The 21,160-nt window shown below is 36.9% G+C and overlaps 1 protein-coding gene across 2 annotated transcripts; it reads right to left on the reverse strand.

The window, feature by feature from the left end:
- Nucleotides 1-8,711: 8,711 nt before the first annotated feature.
- Nucleotides 8,712-20,448, reverse strand: LOC134534455 (odorant receptor 13a-like). 2 transcript variants are annotated; one of them, XR_010075498.1, is made up of 7 exons: nucleotides 20,226-20,448; nucleotides 17,919-18,112; nucleotides 14,985-15,084; nucleotides 13,156-13,260; nucleotides 12,059-12,214; nucleotides 11,464-11,582; nucleotides 8,712-8,956 (listed from the first exon to the last, which is right to left on the reverse strand). XR_010075498.1 is itself a non-coding variant. In XM_063372923.1 (6 exons), the coding sequence occupies exons 1-6, from the start codon at nucleotides 20,415-20,417 to the stop codon at nucleotides 11,532-11,534; spliced, it is 798 nt and encodes a 265-aa protein (XP_063228993.1). In that variant the 5' UTR covers nucleotides 20,418-20,448; the 3' UTR covers nucleotides 10,411-11,531. The 2 variants fall into 2 exon arrangements, 1 of the variants encoding a protein (XP_063228993.1); XM_063372923.1 differs by lacking the exon at nucleotides 8,712-8,956 and having other exon boundaries at nucleotides 10,411-11,582.
- Nucleotides 20,449-21,160: the final 712 nt, after the last annotated feature.

Raw genomic sequence — 21,160 nt, forward strand, 5'->3', positions numbered from 1 at the left:
TCTGGTGAATAAGTCGCGTAATTACCTGTTCTTGAGAACTCGATGGCATATTTACCTACTTTAACGCCGAACTCGATGGACGTTGTATCATCGTCTACGGGAACCTTGACGACAGCGACGACAATGGTGGAGCAGATCCCGTTGGCAACGACGACGATGTCAACATTGGAGGAGATTTCAACAGATGTGATACCACCAGCAGAAGATAGCTTAATGACTACTGAGCTGGATGTGCAGGAAACCACGACGATCGACGATACGACCTCGATGGAGACTTCAATGGATGCTGATTTGACAACTAGCGAACATCGGTGCTGTTACTGTGACAAGATTTTCTCAAACAACAGCAATGCTCGGCGACACGAGAGGAGCGAATGTGCCAAGAACCTATATCGTAAAATGTTTGTTTGTGAGAAATGTCATAAGCAGTTTGCCAGAAAAGATAATATGAAAACGCACATGAAGGCATGCAAAGGTCCTGCTGTGCGGCAGAAAGTAAAGGTTTCGGCGCAACAACGATGCATCGATGTGCATAAGAGAATGCCTGGAAATGGTACTACTGTTGCAACGCCTGTATCTGGATCGGGTCTGAAAGGATCGTCTTCATCACCACGGTATCCTTGCAGCTACTGTGATACGTCGTTCGCATTTTACCATGATGCACGAAGACATGAGCGGAGCAAATGCGCGAAGAATCCTTCTCGCATGAAGTTTCGATGTGATGAGTGCCTTAAATGGTTTACTCGAATTGACAGTTTGCGACATCATGCGAAAAAATATAAAGGTGGAGCCTGTGCTCCTACTGCTGAACTACCTGCCGACATTTCGACTCCTCGCTTTAGATTGGAGACACGAAAGCGTACAACCAAAAAAACAGATGCCCAGCAACCGATTGTTATGACGTCTGAACATGGAACTAAACCTAAGACTGTGTTCGTAGCATTACAAGTGAACGATAATGGCTTCTACTTGGCGCAGTCTGCATTTCGTGGAACGTTGAAAGACTACTATTATCTAAATACGTTCGGTGAGTCGAAGGACATTTGTAATTTTCTTGACGATATCAGACAGAAGATAATCAATCAGCTTACTGATGATGTAGCAACAAACGGACCTTTGAAATATAACTTGTGGTTGGACTGTATATATGGAAAGCCATATCCGTTCGATGACGAAGTGAAGAAGTGTGCATTCAAGACATCTGCTGCAGTAATTTACAGTTCTAACGATGTGAAGCAAACTGTTAAAAACGGTATTCAGAAACTCTGTCAATAAGAGGTGGACTATGTCTGTAAAGGTTCTGTCTGGACTCTGTCTAGTATAAACCGATTGGAGCTAAGAATTAGTCATTTCACACCGCTGCGGAACTAAATGATTATAAGATTGTTGGCTTTCGTAAGTGATCCTGTAGTAGAATAGAAATTATGTAATAAATATTATGTTTGTAAAAGAACTTGCGGTGTTTAATTCCTCGAACCTGTTACTATTATGTTAAATTGATGATATATTTAATTTTTTTTGCATCATCCTAGATCGTACCAAGGATCTTAGTCGATCTAATTAATCAGTATATTGATCGGAAATTTATTTAATGATTTATGAACTTTTTCCCGGATCTTTAGCATTAAAATTACACATTTCCAATATGGTGGTCTTGATGTCTGATAGGATGGTGGTAGTAGAGGATTTAAAGTCTCTTTAAGAATGTTGAACATGGTTTATTTAAATTATTTTTTTTACATAAGATTAAACATTATTGCAACGATCGGGTATCGAACCGAGGACGGGAATCGATCGAATCAATATGTAAATTAATGAGTGATTTATTTAATGAATTTTGGAACTTTTCCCGAATTTATAGCTAAATAATTACGGATTTTCAAGATGGCGGCCAAATGACAAGATGGCGGATGTCACAGTAATAAATGATTACTGCACTCTTGCGGATACGAATTAAACTAACATGTCATCGGCGCACTCTAGCCGACGATACAATGATGATGGCTTCCAGCATCGAAGACAAGATGGTGGCCATGACGTCATACTAGATGATGATAAAAAGTGGTGGGAGTCATTATGCCTGCAGCCACCTCGGGGGAAGGATCGGTCGCCATTTTTATTTTTTTTGCACTCGTCGGGTTCGAACCGAGGACTCCGAGCTCCGTGTCGTAAATGTTTGTTTTTTAAATATTTTATTAAAAATTTTATTATTTAATTTGTTTTATGAATTTTAAATTTTTTTTCATTAAAATCGGATAATAAATTTAAAGATGGCGGCCGTAATGGAAATTGCAACGATGACGTCATAATTCAAGATGGCGGCCATGGTATCCTTATTCCTAGAAATGGCTTAACTGAGGCTTGAGTTAAGGATGCTTAAGCCAGTTTTAGGAATTTTCAGCCGCTGGGATTTTTAAGGACTAAAAACGGGAATTTTTCCCTCGAAACGGGAAATTTTTCCCTCGAAATGAGAAATTTTTAATTTGTGGAATTTTTTGAGATTTTTTGGCGGAACTTTTTTCCACAGAAATGGAAATTTTGGCGATTTTTGAGGAATTTTGGGCAAATTTTGCCCAATTTTGGCGGATTTTGGCGATTTTTGAGGATCAAATTCAAGGTCAAGGTCAAAGGTCAAGGTCACAACCATCCAAGCTGGCCGCTGTGACGTCACAATCCAATATGGCGGAGCCGGCTCTCGGCTCCACCGCCTGAGGCCTGTTTCAGGACCGGCCAAGCTATACTACTACTTATGTAATAATTTTTTTTTTATTTGAAATTTTGTTGTTGTATTTTTGAACTTAATCCTTTTATGGTAATTTTAATTAAGTTAGTACTTTTACCTTTTACTTTTATGAATGAAACAAGGATTGAACCGAGGATGGATATCGATCGAATCAATCATAATTTTAATAAATTACTTTTTTTAAGAATTTTCCCCAAATTTCTAGCTTAATAATTACAGAATTTCAAGATGGCGGCCAAGACGGTTGGCAAGATGGTGGATGACTTGACGGTCTTTTGATTAGTACTCTAGCAGGTAAAAATTAAACTAATATGACTGCAGCGCAATCTAGAAAATGTACTACGTGACACTAGCACTCTTTGTATCGATTACTGAAAACTATTTGGCGGCAGCTCCCTATAGCTGATGATGATTTAACTAGCGCTCATGTTAGCGAGTATTGAAAATAAAGGTGGTGACAACGTCCTGTAGTAGGTGATTCTATTATTCCTTCAAAATTAAATAATAATAATAATAATAATAATAATAATAATAATAATAATAGGTTTCCTAATATGTGTGTTATATAAAAAAATACCTTATTTAATTCTTGGTCTGGTAAATTTCTCGATGGCGGTGCGGTCAAAGGCGTATATTTTCCTATCCAGAGATCCGAGTGGTTAATGTTTGAAATTATGGCTGGTTTGCACTGATAAACTTCTCACGTAAATGATCTATTTTTTAATGGGCGGTAAACTGGCAAGTTTAGGATGTCACCAGTGTGTCAATCATCCCCCTCTCCCATAATGTTGTATTTTTATTCCACCCCGAGTAATTGTGAAATTGTAGTTGTGGTTGTTGATGTATTAAAACACAAATTACATCAATTACTTACCCGGGATTTGAACCCAGAGCCTCCGCATCGTAGTCCGCTAGCTTTGTCGACTGGACTACGGAGGCCGACAGCCGACTCAGTTGCTGAGTGTTTAAAACTCCGTTTGCTTATTTGAAGGATGTGGGTTTGAATCCTCCCAACTCCGAATGTATTTAAACTTATTTAAATATTTAAGGAATCACCATACGTACTAACATAAAACTATTTTTACAGTAGAAGTATCCAATACCGAGGAAAATATAAAATATGACTATTCACGTCGGTAGTGCTCCTCGCAGCCGACACAAGCACAGCAAGCGAACCATCGGACAGGATTGCGGATGAAAAGCAGAATGTTACAGAAGATGGTCGACGAGGTCCTGATCATAAGCAACGACCGGCGGAAACGTTCGAAGATGGCCGAATCCTTACGACTGGCTAGCAACCATCAAAATCATAGTCCGATAAGAAATACTTTACGCCTGACGCGGTCATTATATGCTACTTATAATATTATTTATTTATTTCACAGCCATTAAGTATGATCTGGACTAGGAGGTACACCATTATCCACACATCCAAAGTTTAATATAAAATGTCTACTTCAGTTGACGAACAGACTGAAAAGGTTAACGAAGAATAAGTTTCTAAAGTGAATTGATTGGTAGTAAGTATTGTAATCCTTTTTGGGTTTTAATGTAACTGAAAGAGTAGCAGATACACATCGAAAGTCATTTGACCGAAATTTCGAATAAACTACTTTTGGTTTAGGGTTTTTTTTTGTGCTTTCGGTCCAGTGTATCTCGGTCTAGTGACTTTTGGTCTAGTGCCTTTCTGCTAAATGACTTTTGGTCTAGAGCCTTTCGGTCTAGTCTCTTCTGTCAAGTGATTTTCAGCCTACTGCCGCGTCCATAACTAAAATAATACCGCCCTAACTAACGCAAAAATTTGTTTACGTATTAAAGAATACAAGATTATTATGGTGAAGAAACTGTTTAAACCAAAATGGTGTCATTAGGTTTATGTCTCCTGTATTTTTATCAGCAATGTCTCATATACTCACGCAAAACCTAATACTGACGGTTCGCTAATAATTGTCACATTGTGAAACAAACAAAAATGAATATTGTAGGTCAAAAAAGTAATATTCGTAGCTACTCAATAGGGTACGTAAAAAGTTTCTCGTTCTGTTTTTTTTTTCCACCTCGTTCTTTTTTCAATTTTTATCGCCGAGCTGAGTCGCGAGCAAGACATAACTGAAATATCCGTCTCCGCCCGTTATTGCCGAGTTAACGACCGGCGCTTCCCGCGTCGCTGGAATTAGCGGAGTGGTAATTACAGGGTGACCCGGGGGGGGGGGGGGCATTTTCCCTCAATTTTGTCCTCGTCGTTCGTACCCTTGCGGCTTTCGCGAATTTCACCGCACACGGAAGGAGGGAAAAAAAAAACAGATATGTAATAATCTTTACAAAGCAAGAGTTCTTTTTTTATCTTCAAAAATATTGGTTCTTTTTTTGTGAGTGTACGCGTTTTATTGCGCTTGTTAAGTTATTAACTCCAACTTCTTCCATCCATTTTATAGTCTGAATTATTGCATTAAGATGAGATTTGCAGCAGACGAATGTGAAGTTGCTTGGGGGAATAATGTACGAACTTTACCATTTTAAAACAGCCCTTGAACTATTTAGACCACAGACGGAAATAAATACAACACTTTTTTTTAGACATAAATTACTTTTGTTTTACTCTTTTATTGTTCAAAAAACAAAAAAAAACAAAAATACCCAGTGTTAGATCCCAACTACTTAAAGCTGTTTCCTGCAATTTGATTTTACTAGCTTAAATGTTTTCTTTTTAATGTGTTTCGAGTGCCAAATTCCTTTCATTGACTATTCACAACGTTAGTTTTATCTTTCGTACTATGATCGTTGCAAATTTTTATGCAACAAAGGAAACTACCACTTGACTTTGTGTGGGACAGACGTTTATGGTACAAACATGTACTATAGTACACATTTATATCTTATTAGGGGCAAGGATGTATGCGTAATGACTGTCAGGGTAGTTGGTATATAATGATAGATAAAACGGAAGAAAAAAATTCGATGTTATAGGAAGAATATAAATAATCATAACTGATTCATACTGATTTTCAGTTCAAGTATCAAAATTTGAGTATTAATTTTCATCTTGTAACTAATCAAGTTTTGTCGTTCTTTAGTTTGTCCACACATCGAAAAGTGGACGGAGAACTGCAGAAATTCATGAAGAGCATTTTAATAAAATATTGTAATTTTATTCAATAGTTTTTCATCAATTAGTTGTTACCTTTTCAGGTTCGGCACATCTGTAATCACTTGATTTGACCACACGCTCCGGGAGAAAAACAACATTCTTGCGCATATCTCTCATGGACCGAGGTAGTGAGGCAGCGTAATAAACCAGCGTTTTTTTTTTAAGGTGAGTTGGAAAAAAATATATTTTGTAAAAACGAAGCGAGGCTGAATGAAACCATAACAATACTTTTTTAACTCTGTAAAATAATAATAAGGCCGTATAGGAGCTGAGGGCTGGCGGAAAAAAAAGCTAATTAGTGTGCCTGTCAAAAGCGTTACCGGTAGCTATTTATTTCGGACATTTTCCCCGTTATTTCGGGACTAGAAAATAATTGGCCTACACTGACCAAATCAGCTTTCTTGATTAATGGCAATGGTTTGTTTTAGCTCTTGATCCGTCTATATAACTTGAAATACTTATTTATTAATTTAAACTAATGTTTTCTTTAAAAATGTTGTATAATAATTCAAAACAATCCTGAAAGTTATAAATATTTATCCTTGAGATGAAGGAAATGTATATCAGTGTTGTATAAGCTGCGAAAACATAGTGTCTGCATATATTATATAATATAATCCAATAGAATAGGTCTGTCCCCCCCCCCCTCCTTTTCATAAAATGCTTGTAACCGTTGAACAGTATCCTGAAAAGTAAAACTTAACTTAATTTGTATAAATAATTACATTAAATAAAAATATGACTGCAGAACACAATTCAGGCTTCGGGGATGTGAGTGTAGACAGATTGTTTCGGGCAGCTGTGTTATTTGTAGGGCCATGAAAATTTCGCGAAAAGATCCCGAGAGTAGCTGGAAGTTAAAACACTGTAGCATCGTCTGTGTTTCGTGATTGGGTGAGTTACTTTCAGGTGCATGTCGATTGTTACAACAACCAATCACACTAATGCAGTGTGGAAGCAAACTCGTCCTTAGTGGCTCGTGCAAACAAGGAAACGACTTCTCTCACAGACGGCTGCCAATCACAAGGAAGAAACCGCTGGTGTGAGTATACCTTGTTGCAGTCTAGTAGGCGTTCAGATTTTTTCGTGAAAATTTCCTGCCCCTAGTTATTTTCCCTCTTGGTAGCATGCGTGTGGGGAATTGTTTTCGGCCTTGACCGTGGAAGTAGGTCAAGGTCGTGACAGTGTAAACATCTTAGTTCTCGGTATACGGCATTTGGTAGGAGTAATCTCGTGAAAATGGAACGGAAGTCGATGCACGAAAATGTGTCACAAAGCTGGCGGACCAACGTGTAACAACATAAACCCGTATATATTCAGTTTCGTTAACATTAGGGGACATATCAAACGTATTGGTGTGCCAAATGAAACTTTATGATAGTGAAACTACCATTTAATATGTTTGGCAAACTAAAATAGTTAAAGTAAAAATAAATCACAAGTTTTAAAATACCTAAGAAGACTATAATTGCAATTATTGTAATACATAATGTCCTTATAAATTAATAAGAGGCTTCTAACGCAGCGGTAGAGCGTGTGCTTGTCAACTTCAAGGTGCGCGGTTAAAATCTCATAATTGAAAAGCTTTTTTTTTTAAATTAACTTAAATAAATAATTTGTAATATAATAATAATGTTGGATCAGCTCAATAAGGTTAATGTTTTCTAGAAGTAATTATTTACATAATGATTTCAGTCATTAAAGCAAAAAATATATACATAAACTCATACTTAGTTTTAAAATATGTATTTTGAAATATTTAAGGTTTTAGTGATGCCATAGAAGTATAACATCTAGCGTGTGCAGAAACTCTGGTTTTTAACTGTTTCGTGATTTTTAACAAGATGGACCTAACTTCAATATAATTACTTGTCAAAAATCAGTTCCTAAACCGGGGTTCAGGATTAAACCAAGTCTTTTTTTGATTTTATCGGAACCATTTTTAATAGTTTAAAATTTTCGCTTGTTTCGTGCTGCCATCTGTGGGTGATGGTGGCAGGCAACGTTTATGATTCAGACAGCGTATTCTAGCTTGTCGGAAGGGGGAAATATATAAAAGTAAATGAGCGATTCGCGTCCAGAAATTTTGCTATGTACATGAAACGCGAATATTTTACTGATCAGTATATTTATCACGCTCGGCATTATTTAAAATAACTACAATTCCTAATTTCGTTTCCAAGCTTCGTGTTATAACTTTATTTGCAAAATGAACAACAGGAGAACCCATGCATTTGCTTGTTACCGAGGGTAGATGTTCACACATCACTGGCAAGCAATGAAAGACTTTCTCACTATTTTTTAAATTTTTTTTGGAGTGTCGAACTAACCACGTGGTATAGTGGCCATCTGTCCAACCTGTATCCAAATAAGAACTTTTTTTTTTCTGATCTTGTAGCAGTGAGACACGCCATTGCGCTCTGTCACTGCTGTTGCCGCAGGCTGCTTTGAGCAGCGGTCGCCGAAGACGTCCCTGGATCGCTGTGCGCATGCGCCCGGCTATGGTAACCATGGTAGCTGCAGGGCCGGTGCAAGGTAAATGGGCGCCCTAGGCGAAAAAACCTTAATCCCCCCCCCCGCCCTCCCCCCGGGCCGGACACCACAAAAACATTTTCCTTGCCTCAAAATACATCATGTAAGCCTAATATTGTCAACAATCAAATGTAAGCAGGCTTGTGTTTTTTTTTACTTTTTTACTTATTACAAATCATAAACAGGTCACCGTGGACTTTAAATAATTACTTATATTCAATATAAACATTCCAAACTGTTACAAAAATCCATTTTCATCTAGTTTCACTAATCGTTAAACATATTATATATGAGCTGTTGTGTGTCGTGCTGCGCCGCCCCCAACTACTTGGCGCCCTAGGCGGTTGCCTAGTTCGCCTGTACGGACGCGCCGGCCCTGGGTAGCTGCTGCAATGGACGCCCTCTGAGCTCGCTGACCGACAGCCTGCAGGAGGTCGGAGTGGACTACTGATTCCCCGGGAGCGCCCTCCGACTGCGCCTCAGGATGTATCCCTTGTCCGGAAGTGCTTTTACGTTTGGTCCACTTATCGAGGCTGCCAGATAAAACAACAAAAAAGAAAAATCACCCGCAAAACAAACCTTGGGGGGTGGGGGTTAGGAAGGGGGGTAGGGGCAGGGCGTTTCTAAAAGGGCGCTTTGCTTGTTGTTGAAACACATTTTGTTTGAATGGATCTCAAGAAGAGAATCCATAAACATCAGTGATGGTGATGGACATTTCAAAGTCAAAGATGCTGCGTCTCATCAGTTAACTTAAGCGTTCGGTGGCAGAGTGATCTAATGTCCAAGAAAAAAAATGGGTTTATGGTAAAAGAAAATTATAACTAGAGACCGGAAAAATTCGCGGATTCTTTTCGTGATGCGCTGGAATTCCAATAATTATACCTTTAAGCTGATTTTCCTATTAGCTCAGTGTTCGTCTCCACGGCTCTAGGCCAATGAGAAACCCTCAACCAAAGAACTATCGAATCACAGGCAAACCAGTAGAGACGACTCGCAGGTCAGCAACCAATTAACTGGCGTTATTTTTCTTGGTATATACAGGACTGTATAGTCTATCCTGAAGGGCATCGAAACAGCGAATTATTCCTGCCCTAATTATAACTAGAGACTGGGAAATTTCGTCGATTCAATGGATGGACTCCGCAATCTTACGCATATTCTGGCAAATTTTTCTTGTTAATTGGCTGATGACTTGGTAACTTGTGATTTGATACTTTTTTTTGTTTAAGACTTCTCACTGGCCCAGAGTCATCAATATTAACTGTAAGCCAATAGTAAAAGCAGTACAAAGGTACAATTAGTTCAATTTCAGCTTATCACAACATCAATCCGCGAATTTTTCCGGTCTCTAATTATAACTGTTCAGCATCTTTCTGTGTAAATCTTTAATGAATAAGTTTGCTTACATTGGGAAAAAATAATTATATCAGAGTGTCCTGCTTATGAAATTGTTTCTAGATCACTTTGATGAAAATTTATATAATTTTTTGTACTCAAGTGATATCTTTATCCTTTAATCATGTCTATTATTTTTTACTATGTACCGCAAAGATGTTTTCATAGAAGACTTTAATTAAAAGTTAAAAAAAAAATCAGTTGTTCGCAGTCCTGAGCTGTGAAGCTTACTGATAGACAATATTTTTGTGTAATTATTTTACAACATTTATTTATACCCAGTGGAAAATGTTACAATATTACAGTATTGTTATATAACATGAAAGGACATGAAAATATAAATGACTGATTTCTTAGTACAGATGTAAAATTATATACGACACACATTTTAAAAATAGAATAGATTTAAAAATTTTGAACACAGACTTGCGTAAACAAATACATACAAAATCAAAGATATACAATAAATAAAAAAACCATAAAATTAATTAATTTTTAAAATACAAATTTGATCGGAAAACAAGTTTTATTCGCTCATTCTTTTACTTTATTTTAATTTATAAAAAGCAACTAAGATATCTAAAAAAGCAGTTCTTCAAAAAGAAGCATTTATTTTCCTCATGAATATGAGCTCATTTTGTCAAGGAACCATACAATGAAATTATTTTATGAAGAAAACAAGAAAAAATAAGTAAAGCATTCTGGCTTCTGGGTTGAGACTACGTATGTATAATTATCGATGGTGTGCCCAACGATATTGATTTATCATCAAGTATCTTATCTTAGTATCGTACTATTTAAGAAATAATCTATCTATTTACTATAACGACAAGTAAAGTTCCTACCATAGATTGAAATTACGATTTAGCAGCCAGGTCAAAAGTTCAACTCATTTTTATTTTTATTTTTTATTTTTTTCATGAATTCAAAGAATGAAAAAGTAAAGTTTATTAATTCAGCTGGACGGATTTCCATCTGTGTTTTTACATTTCAAGTGTTCCAGCATTTGTGTTGCCAATTGGATTTTAGCGACGGGATTCACTTCACGTGCTTGGTTTCGTTAATCGAATCTCTTTGATTCCCTCGCGCTCTTTTCACGTCGCTGCAAATCGTTTTCAGAGCGAAGTTCTCACACGTACGTTAAATACATCAGAGATTTTCAGATAATTGGTTTTCGAATCCGTGTTATCGACCGCCGATAGCTCTTTGCGTGTGTCGTGCTAAAACCCAGGCAAGCCTTAGGACAATATTGGTTCTCCATACCGGGAAAAGTGTACATTTTTTTCTGTTCACACGGATGCATGAAGATCCATGGAGTGACTGTTTTGAAGTTAAATTGAAGTAACTTTGGTTAGCAAAACAAAATGAAGGTAAATGTAGCAGGTAAATGATAAAAAGTTCGATTTAAAAGCTTGCTAGGAAGAATCATGCAATTACCAGACAAATATGTTAACACATATCAGCAATTAATGAGCGTAAAAATTCACTGTGATATAAATAATGTTATCCAGATGGGTGGTCGTTATCATTAGGACTTCAAATAATATCATTGAAAAATTCCAGACACTGACTCAACTTTTTATCGGTCTTCAAGTAAATGTGTGTAGCTATAAATGTTTTGTAACGTTTGTTATTGTATATTTACCTACGTATACTTGCTGTGTGGCTAATATGCGATATCACGCGACAATTAGGCATACGAGGTTCTTCCATTCACTTGAGTTCCTTTAACAACGCAAAATACGTGTAGGATGAATTCAGAAGCTGCAACATAAACGAAACACATTGCAAATAAGTTCATAATTCTTTAAATGTAAAATATAAATTCCTTATCAATAAATATTAAAATAGTTTTAAAGTAAAAATAAAATTCTACATTTATAAAACAAAAACTGTTATAGAGTACTAAAAAAATTACAACGTAAATTTAGAGTTGAATTTGGAATTTTTTCGCAACGTGAAAGACTCGGTCGACGTGTTCCAAGTTCTTAAACTGGGGTCGTGGGTTTAAGTTTTTCTTAGAGCGCGAGTCATTTTACGTGTTTTTAAGTTTACAGACCGAAGAAAGGGGACGTTAATATTATCCAGAGTAACCTGTTCTAATGAAATTAAACAGTTATAAACATATTTTCCCTTGGGTTTTTTTCCCCCGAGTTTTTAAATTGTTGGTTAAGTTTGACACCGTATGCACATCACAGTATGCAGAGGTAGGTGTAAAACAAAGCACGATATATACCCACCGCTCCGTAAGTTTCCAGCGATATATCCTTGTAGCGGAATGCAGTGAGCTTGGCGGGTTTTTGCGCTCTCGTGATCATCATGAGCACCATGGCCTTGAACTCCTCGTCTTCCTCGTACCACTCCATGCTGTAGGCTTCTGTCGCCACTTCCCCGCTCTGTGCGAACATTGTTACTGCGGTATTCAGTGCAACATAGCTGAACAAGTAGGTGTTCCAAAGGGATTTGCTGTTATAAACTGTGCAAAGTGCCTTCCCGAACTAACTACTTGTGACGCGCAGCGTCACACTCGCAGAAAATTTTTTTTTAAAAGATCTAATTTTATTTTGGTATTACTGAAAAAATACCACAAAATAAATGTTAAGTTCCAACTATTATTTTTCGTATTTGGCCATCAAATTCAAGGCTAGCCAGACAATACCACTGAAGATAACACTGGGTATTTTAAGGCTGATTCAACTTTTGATCCTAATCAAGTGAAACGAAATTTCAAGTAATATTTTTATAAATAGCCGATACACAGTAAATGTTTTTTTTTAAATATAACATAAATATTCATGTAAAATTACAGACATTTGTAAATTTGTACAATTTGAAAACAACTTTATCACTGCCAAATAGTGTTCGCAGTAATACTGGGTTCGGATTATTACACGGAAATTTATACTTTGTGTTGTCCCAGTACCTCCAGTAATTAAAGTTATTTGTTAAACCATTCCCTGAATAGCTTTCCAGTGTTGACTACGCGCGTTAAGAAGCAAAAAACAACAAAATAAAGTCAAATTATTGAATATTTCACTGTCTTTTCTATGGTTAAAAAAATATGCTTGATTAAAACATCAATTAAAATATTAAATTAAACGCCAATTTTTGTAAGAATATACTCAGTATTTCATATGTGCAAAAATAACCTAGTCATGTGTTGTACAAAGTTACAATATCTTTCTTGTAGTGTTACAAACTATTTACTGGCAATTGGTTTCTAAAAAAAAAAATATTTAATAAAAACAGAAAAAAAACATTTTCTGTGTTGAGAGGGAGATATATATATATTTGATCGAAAAGGAAGTGATGCTGAGAGTTTTAACATAGTAATCACCAGCTGAATTATGGCGTCTCCGTATCTGCAGAACAAAAACAGCTCCGAAGACGAAGCAAGCACCAACGCCATGAACTTAAACAAGTCGCTGGTATTGGTTGAGCTCTGCAACATTACACAGTTCATCGCACTGGAGGGAACATACATTTAATATACTGAATGAATCATGTGTGAGAACGAACTTGTTTAACAAATCATTAAAAAAATAGTAGATGGTTATTCACATGAAAAATACCCCACAAATTTGTAATTTTCAGGAGATCATTTGTTTCAAATTTATATTTAGGTTTATTTGCTAGCTAAAGTAACTTCTTAATGAAATAAAAAACAGATTATTGGTGCGATTTATAAAACTAAAATAGTAATTTTAATATAATAGTTATACCAAATTTATAACATGTATCAAGCACACCCACACACACAATTATAAATATGTGTCTATTAATGATATATATATTGGTTAGTCAAATTGTTTACTATTAGTTAGCTGTTTTAGACGTCAAACTATTTTTAAAAAATTCCCGAGTGTTTACTGTAAATACAATTATTTCATTTTCTTGCAATGAATCTGCAGGTTCAGTTGAACAAATTATAAACAAATAGACTTAAAACCTTTCCCTGTTTTGAGATAATAACTCCAACTGTTGACATATCTACAAAGCATTTCGCAACATAATGTTCGTGAATATTTCAGTCAATAGAACAGTTACATGCGTCAGCATAATAATTTTTCCAAAACATGAAGGTAGTCTACATTAAATACCAAATATGCGATAGATGATAGATCCCAAACTAAAAGTCTTTATCTCTGTACTACGTAGCAAATTATGACCTACGTATTGGCATGAGGCTCCAATTTCGTATAGGCTACTGTGATGTGATCAGAAGATTGCATTAAGCGGTTATAGTCGATGAGTCAGAAAATTAAAATTCATCCTTTATTTAATAACGCCTCACTTACACTTCTCATTTACCTGAACATATTATACACGGTAAATTCAAAATGAAATAAACTTGTATTAGTTATTCTAGCATTTTATACACTTAAACAACGATGTATAGGTACTAAACACAGAAGCGTAAGAATTTAAACAGGGAGAAAGAACATGTATTTAGAGAAAATGTGTAACTTTTAAATTATATTCTTCTCTTATATTATTGATTATTATTTTATGGCATCATGAACCCTTTTCTCCCATGAAGGGGGTTGAATTACGAAAAATGCCCCTCTTCTGACGAATTCCCGAAAATCCCTCCACCCCTCTTCCACTTATTTTTTTAAGCTGGGTACGCCCTTGACATACATTAGCAAACTATACACACATACATGCAAAATCACCAAACATAAGCTTGTAAGTGTCGGAAGACATCGTCCAAATGGTCAGCTATGGCACGTATAACATTTATAAATGTGGTTATGTTCTTACCCGCAGCAGAAAGTTCAAGTTAGACACACTCCATATAGCTAAAAAAATTCGTAAATATCACGGACATTAAAAAAATGTATTTTTTTTATTGAAAAACTTATAACCTTCACTTTAAACGTAGGTATTTATGTTTTGTAGAATAGATAGGTTACTTGAAGCATTCAACTATTATTTCGCTTTACTTTTAAAAATTGGTATTTAAAACTCTCTTACGTAGTCTATTAGTTTTAAAGATAAATAAGATTAATTTAATGTTTTTAGATCAATAAACACCCTTTTTTTGGTCACTAAAAATTACTTAGCATGGTGATAATACGCAAAATATTTTGTAGAAACCATAGAGCCTACTTTTTACACAATTATTAAAATAACTAACCTACGTAAATGTGGTTGTTAACTCACCTCTGTGGCTAGGAAAACACTTAGGGCGATTATAAACACACTGTACAGAAACTGCATCATCATGAAGGGGTGGTAAACATTGTCCAATTCCTTTACAAACCTGTAAATGAAGATGCGAGGTTGTAATTGGTAAATGAGTTGAAAAACAATTTTATTTATATTCATGCTTATAAACGATATTCTACATGTATAAACATACAAAACAAGTAAAATAAAGCTAAATGTGTACTTCTGCAAATGCTTAATTTTCTATTTTTTTCGTGTTTTCAGCTAAACAAAAACAACAGAAATCTCGTAGTAGAAAACTTTTTTTTCAGCCTATGATTAAATGTATGGGTGTTTAGTAACAAAAGAGTGATATTTCTGGTTGGCAAAGGGGTGGGTATGGGGATTAGATAGATCTCCCGCTGTCATCATCGAAGAAATTGTCTATAGATAAATGAAAATTACCAGTGAAGTAAGAAATTCAAGACTAGAAGAGAATGTGAATTATAAAATGCTACTAGCCATTTAAAAATGGGATTATTGAAGGTTTCAGTAAGCCAGATTTACGAATATATTGATTTGTTATATTTTGCAAAAAAAAAAAGTCTAAATGCTCCCTTAAGTGGGATTAGGCCTCTCCATTTTGCAATTTCAAAAATTTTGATACGGCTTACAATAAAGCTACCGTGCTAATTTTTCTGGTCGGGCATGGCATAGGACTTAGCTTTGGCTGCTTGTAAAAGTCAACACTTGTAATCTGGTGTGATTGTCATGAAAGTTGTAGTCACCCGCGTGAAAAATTAAGTTTCTTCCTCGTAGAGCTTACAGACTAGAGCCTGTTAGTAAATATGTGGTCGCAACAAGATGATGAAGGTCTGCGAGATATTATTTATGCCTTGACATGCAAAAATTGGGATAAATAGTTAAAAATCTGAATTTTAGCTAAAATCTGAAGAATAAAAAAATCCGGATGGCGGGGCCTAATCCTCCTTAAATAAATAAAAACTTTTAGTGTAAAAAGCTATGAACTAATGATTATATATAAAAATTCTTTGTCTTCTGAGTTTTAGGCCATAATTGTCTTCCGATTTGCCAATACATCTTTAAAATTGTAGGTACTCGAACTGAGCAGCATTTTTAAAGTTATTAAATGTAATATACTCTAATATTTTTGTTTACTCATCAAATATTTTAATATAACGGAACATAATCTAAAAATATTGATGCGATGGAAGTGCAGTGAGTCTCTGGCCTGAGCAACGAGACAACCTGTATCCACTATTACACATTTGCTGGCGGTTTTATTCGGGAATAGCCGAACAGTGTTGGACTAATAAATTCAGATCTACACAGCTTACCTGTGCATTTGGCCTCGGCATTAGTCTATGGACCTTCCTCGTCATGATTCTATGGGAGGAAGCTGCGGGCTTACACTGGAATCGCAACAGCGCGACGTGCGTGACGCGAAGTTAGCGATGAGACAGCAAAAAAAAATCGCGTTATTGCAAACACGTGATCTATTTTTACTCCAGCGACAAAATAAAAATAGAAACATTAAAGTAATAAATATGTTTTTTTTTGCCATTACACACGCACCAAACGTATGACAACCATAAATGCTTATAGTCTTTTTCTTTTCAATCAAACTGTTTCAGAGAAATATATTTAATTCGAAATTAACATTCATTTGAAATATCACTGTCGTGACACATTTAAAAGAGTTCACAGTTAAATTTTACCAACCTAACCTTTGAAAAAATAACAATGAAATAGGCCAACCAACTTTGTAATTCCAAATTCTGACGCTCGTTCCAGTAACGTCGCGCCCACTACGCGGTGGAAATAGAACAACTTTCTGATCGGAGTGTCTGTCGCGCCGGCGTATTCTGTCGCTATGACGTCAGAGATGTATCAAACGTTATGACTAGAAGAATAGTTTTATTCGCGTCGCGTACATCTCGCTGTTGTGGTTCATGCTTCAGGCCTAGTTTATAAACTATGCAAGGAACCTAACCCTGCCACAAAGCAAAACGCAACCAACGAAACTCGGTCGTTTATAAAGCATGAAAGTTCCAAAAATGTCTCCATTCATACCACTTGCATAATAGTAGAAAACTAATTTACTTACATGGATTATATTTTTAGTTCAAGTTTATCATAAAAAAATTCTAAATCATCAAAAATTTATTTTAAATTGTTGTATTATTTCACTGTATAAAATTTTGAGTGAAAATGTGAAGTAACTATTGGTATAACAACATAACGTCTGCATTTTGAAAAGATTTGGAATACTTCGAATAATATGGAAGGCGGTAAGTTGGCCGATGTTTGCGTTATGTCTCTGTGCTTTGCGTGGTTAGTAAACGGGCATTTAAAAGTTTTTGACGTGACAAAGTCTAATAAATCGATGAACGCCGGCTGCACGCACGAAACAATGTCCCGTTACGCACATTGTCCCGTTACGCCGTGTCCCGTTACGCTCATTGTACGCTTGCGCCGCATCTATCTCTCTTCCACTAGATTGGAACAACCATCGATTTGACTTTTTCGAGGCACATTAAACATGAAATACTCCCATTCGTTTCCTACTTTTCCTATCATCGTCCTATCCTTAACAGAATAACACAGATTGGAAGAAGTTCAATAGCAAACATGTATAAAAGTTATAGTTAAAATAATCTGTTCGTTAAAGTAATAAACATATTTGAATTAATGAGTGCAAATAAAAGTAAATTTATCAATTAAATTGTAGATTTAATTTCACTCCTTCTTTGTATCCATACAAAATAGTGATAATTCAATAAAAATGATTCAATTTTATTCATAAAAGTATGCAATCATTTCATCAATGTTTTGTTATGACGTTTTCACATTAAACTATCGTCCGTAAACCGACTTTACAGACAACCAATTTGTTATGTGTGTTGAGCGTGTGTGCTGCGGCCTCACGCGGTGACGGCGTCGTGGTGACGGACGCAGTCGGCGAGCAGGCGGCGCCGCGGCCCCGGAGCGAGCGCGGCCCCGCGCAGGCCCCGGAGCGAGCACTTCAGCACCTGCAGCTGCCCCGCGGCGTGGATGAGGAAGGCCGCGGTGGTCGTGTCGTAGCTCACCACCATGCCGGCGATCAGAGTCGCGCTCGCCACCTGCGACCGCGCGTTTGCACCGCCACAGATTGAATATCGAGTGTGTCATTCCAGGTTTCATACTTAAAGCTTACTTTTGTCGACTTAAAAAAAAAAATCATTACTATATCATTGGTATGTAAAGTCCACTTAAAGGATTTCATAATTATGTCAGACTAACATAATCATTATGTCATTAATTTTACGTCAGTATCTGATAAAATAAGTGCGAAATAATTATCCAGACTATAATTAATTTAAAATTTCAAAAACAGAACAGTTATTCCTACGCGTGAAAACTCTTATCAGTTCCACTGATTAGCAGGGGCAAGTCTTTCCCGCCAAATAATCTGATCGATATTCAGACTGCAATAGCAGGCATCACCTCGCTACTCAGAAAAATATTTTTTTTTAAATACTTTTACAAAAGATTCCTTTGCGAAACCAGTTGCCAAGTAATATTTTGAAATACTACACGAAATACATTGCAAATTTTTAACAACACATGGCTATGTTCTTTATACATTTAATATGTTTTTCGAGAATAATAAGTCTTTCATACAAAAATTGGCCCATATTTTTGTATTTTAATTACTGTTTATACAAGAATAATTTTTTTAAGCCATGGAAAAGATGATAGAATATTCAACAACTGAACCTTTTTTGTTTTATTATGCTTATTTATGTACGCATTTAATACTACATAACTATTCACTGAACGGTTTACAACTAACTTTTAACTTTTATAGGTACTAGGACAACACAATGCATAAATACCCTGGTAATAATACGAACCCAGTATACTGCTAAAAAAATTTTTTAGTGATACAGTTGTTTTCAAGTAAATTTACAAATTTATAACTATCTGTAATTTTTTATATGGATATTTCTGTTCCATTTAAAAAATAAAATTAACAGTGCAGCGACTGTTCCCTTATTGGCAACCGCCTGCAAGCCGGGCCATTGAGAACGTGTCTGCTTTCACACAGGTTGGCTGCTGTGTTTGGTTTGCTAACAATAGACACGCACTTGAAATATACACATCCAATTACGAAAAATGAACAATGCTACAAAGTTTTAACAAACAGCTGGTCTGGAAATGTTTTATCAAAAAATGCTTGACCCTGCTGATTGGAGTCATCGCAAAATTATGAGCGACTTCGAGAATTCGGAGACTAAGGAACGTGGGACGAAAGGGCTGTCTAATTATGAATATATTACAAATGAACTTTATTAAATCAAACCCGAATACCCTTATACCCTTTCAATTTTATATTTAGGTATAGATTTTCAAACTAACCTAACAAGAAAAATTCAATCTCGTTAAGTCTAAAACCCACTGTATTTTTTTTTAAATACTAAAGCAACTTGTTATAATTTTTTTTACAAGCGATGTGTAGAAGATAAAAAATTAAAAAAACCGTTCATTAGGTTAGACAATTTTAGAATAAACGGCTTTAATTTTCGCACATATTTTAGTGTTTGGTTGAAAGGACAGCAACATTATTATTCCTACCCCCGATACGCATGGCAACTGCGTTGGCTGGCAAACTTTTATCATTTTAGGTATGCTGTACGAACTGTCATATCCACTTTTATGCCCATGGGTATAACAGAAGGCATTGTGCGTATTGGGTTTAAGCAAGCAAGCTATAACTTCCAGACGCCTGACTTACGACTCCGGGGTTGTTGCGTTCAGTCGGGAAACGCAAATGACGAATAAGTGCACGGACCCAGGGGCGTACCCAGGGGGGAGGGGGTTTATGGGTTAAACCCCCTGCCCCTTTTAGAGCCAAATCTTTAATTAATTTCTTATTCATCACTCGAACAAATTTCATATTAAAATTAATAAAAATTTTACCATTACAATAAATAAATTTAAGAACCGAAAACTGCTAAAATAGCACTATTTTACACCTTAAAATCCAAATTTTCCCGGGGGAGGACCCCCGGACCCGCCGCTTTAATACGGAAGGGGGGGGGGGGGGGAAGGCATGCTTCTTAACACTCCCCATACACAAATCCTGGCTACGCCACTGCGCGGACCGATCTTAGGTAGCGGGTGAGCTTGCTTGTCACGCGGTTCGGAAGACACTAGTTACTGGTTCCGTGTGGGACGCGGCGACGGGCTGACCTGGAAGCAGTAGGCGGCCTCGTAGGCGGGCGAGCGGCGGTGGTCGAAGAAGTAGGCCGCCTGGAAGGGCAGCGCCCGGCGCGGAGACGGCGTCTGGAAGGCGGCGGGCGCGGTCCACGCCGCCACCATCAGCAGCACCACGGCGCCGAACCCGCGCGTCAGCAGCCCGGCGCGGCGCGAGGCCAGGCGCATGGCCGCCTCTCGCCCCGGCGTCCCGACGCCCGCCCAGCGCCCGCTCTGCGGTCAGCGCCACTCCCCGCTGCTGCTTCCGGCAAGCTACAACTAACTAACTTTACACATTAGTAGGGACCCGTGAAATTCGCGGGTCCAACGACCTCCAGGATAGACTCCGATATCCTCTACGCACTCGGGAAAAACGCCAAACTGTTCATTTGGCTGCTGACTTGCGAGTCGTCTCGACTGGGTGCTGGCCTGTGGTTCGACACCACTTCTACGAGTGATGGGTCTCTAATTGGCCCTCAGTCCTCCAGATCAACAGTGAACCAATGACAGAAGCAACACTAAAGGTATAATTATTTGAATTTTAGCATAACACGGAATGAACCCGCGAATTTCACGGGTCTCTACACGTTACACATGCTAGACACCAACGGTCTACCAACATAATACAAAAACAAAAGTGTGGCTGTCTCGTGGACACATCCGTGTGTTGTACGTGAATGCGTGTACGTAACAGCTAATATTTTATATACAAAATATAAAATACGCTATATATATTCACTGTAACTATTTCACACTAATGTTTTATAAGCATGAAATCGATAGATTTTGACGAGAGCTGACGATTGAAACTCAAACGAACGTCGTAGCTTCTCCGAGTCCAAAGTTATATGTACTAAAATGAAAATCTCGAAACGCAGCAAAATGACCTCAAAATGGTGGCGCTTCCCCCTCCACCGCGCGCGATGCGTCAC

The sequence above is a fragment of the Bacillus rossius genome, chromosome 7 (assembly GCF_032445375.1).
Source record: "Bacillus rossius redtenbacheri isolate Brsri chromosome 7, Brsri_v3, whole genome shotgun sequence".
NCBI classification, from domain to species: domain Eukaryota; kingdom Metazoa; phylum Arthropoda; class Insecta; order Phasmatodea; family Bacillidae; genus Bacillus; species Bacillus rossius.

Bases quoted from the DNA above. Each gene is read 5' to 3' on its own strand.
- LOC134534455 (XM_063372923.1), bottom strand. From the start codon at position 20,417: ATGCGCCTGGCCTCGCGCCGCGCCGGGCTGCTGACGCGCGGGTTCGGC. The intron at 13,261-14,984 runs GTGAGTTAACAA...GTAATGTTGCAG, and splicing joins GTGTTTTCCTAGCCACAGAG to AGCTCAACCAATACCAGCGA. The intron at 11,583-12,058 runs GTGGGTATATAT...TTTATGTTGCAG, and splicing joins CGCTGGAAACTTACGGAGCG to CTTCTGAATTCATCCTACAC.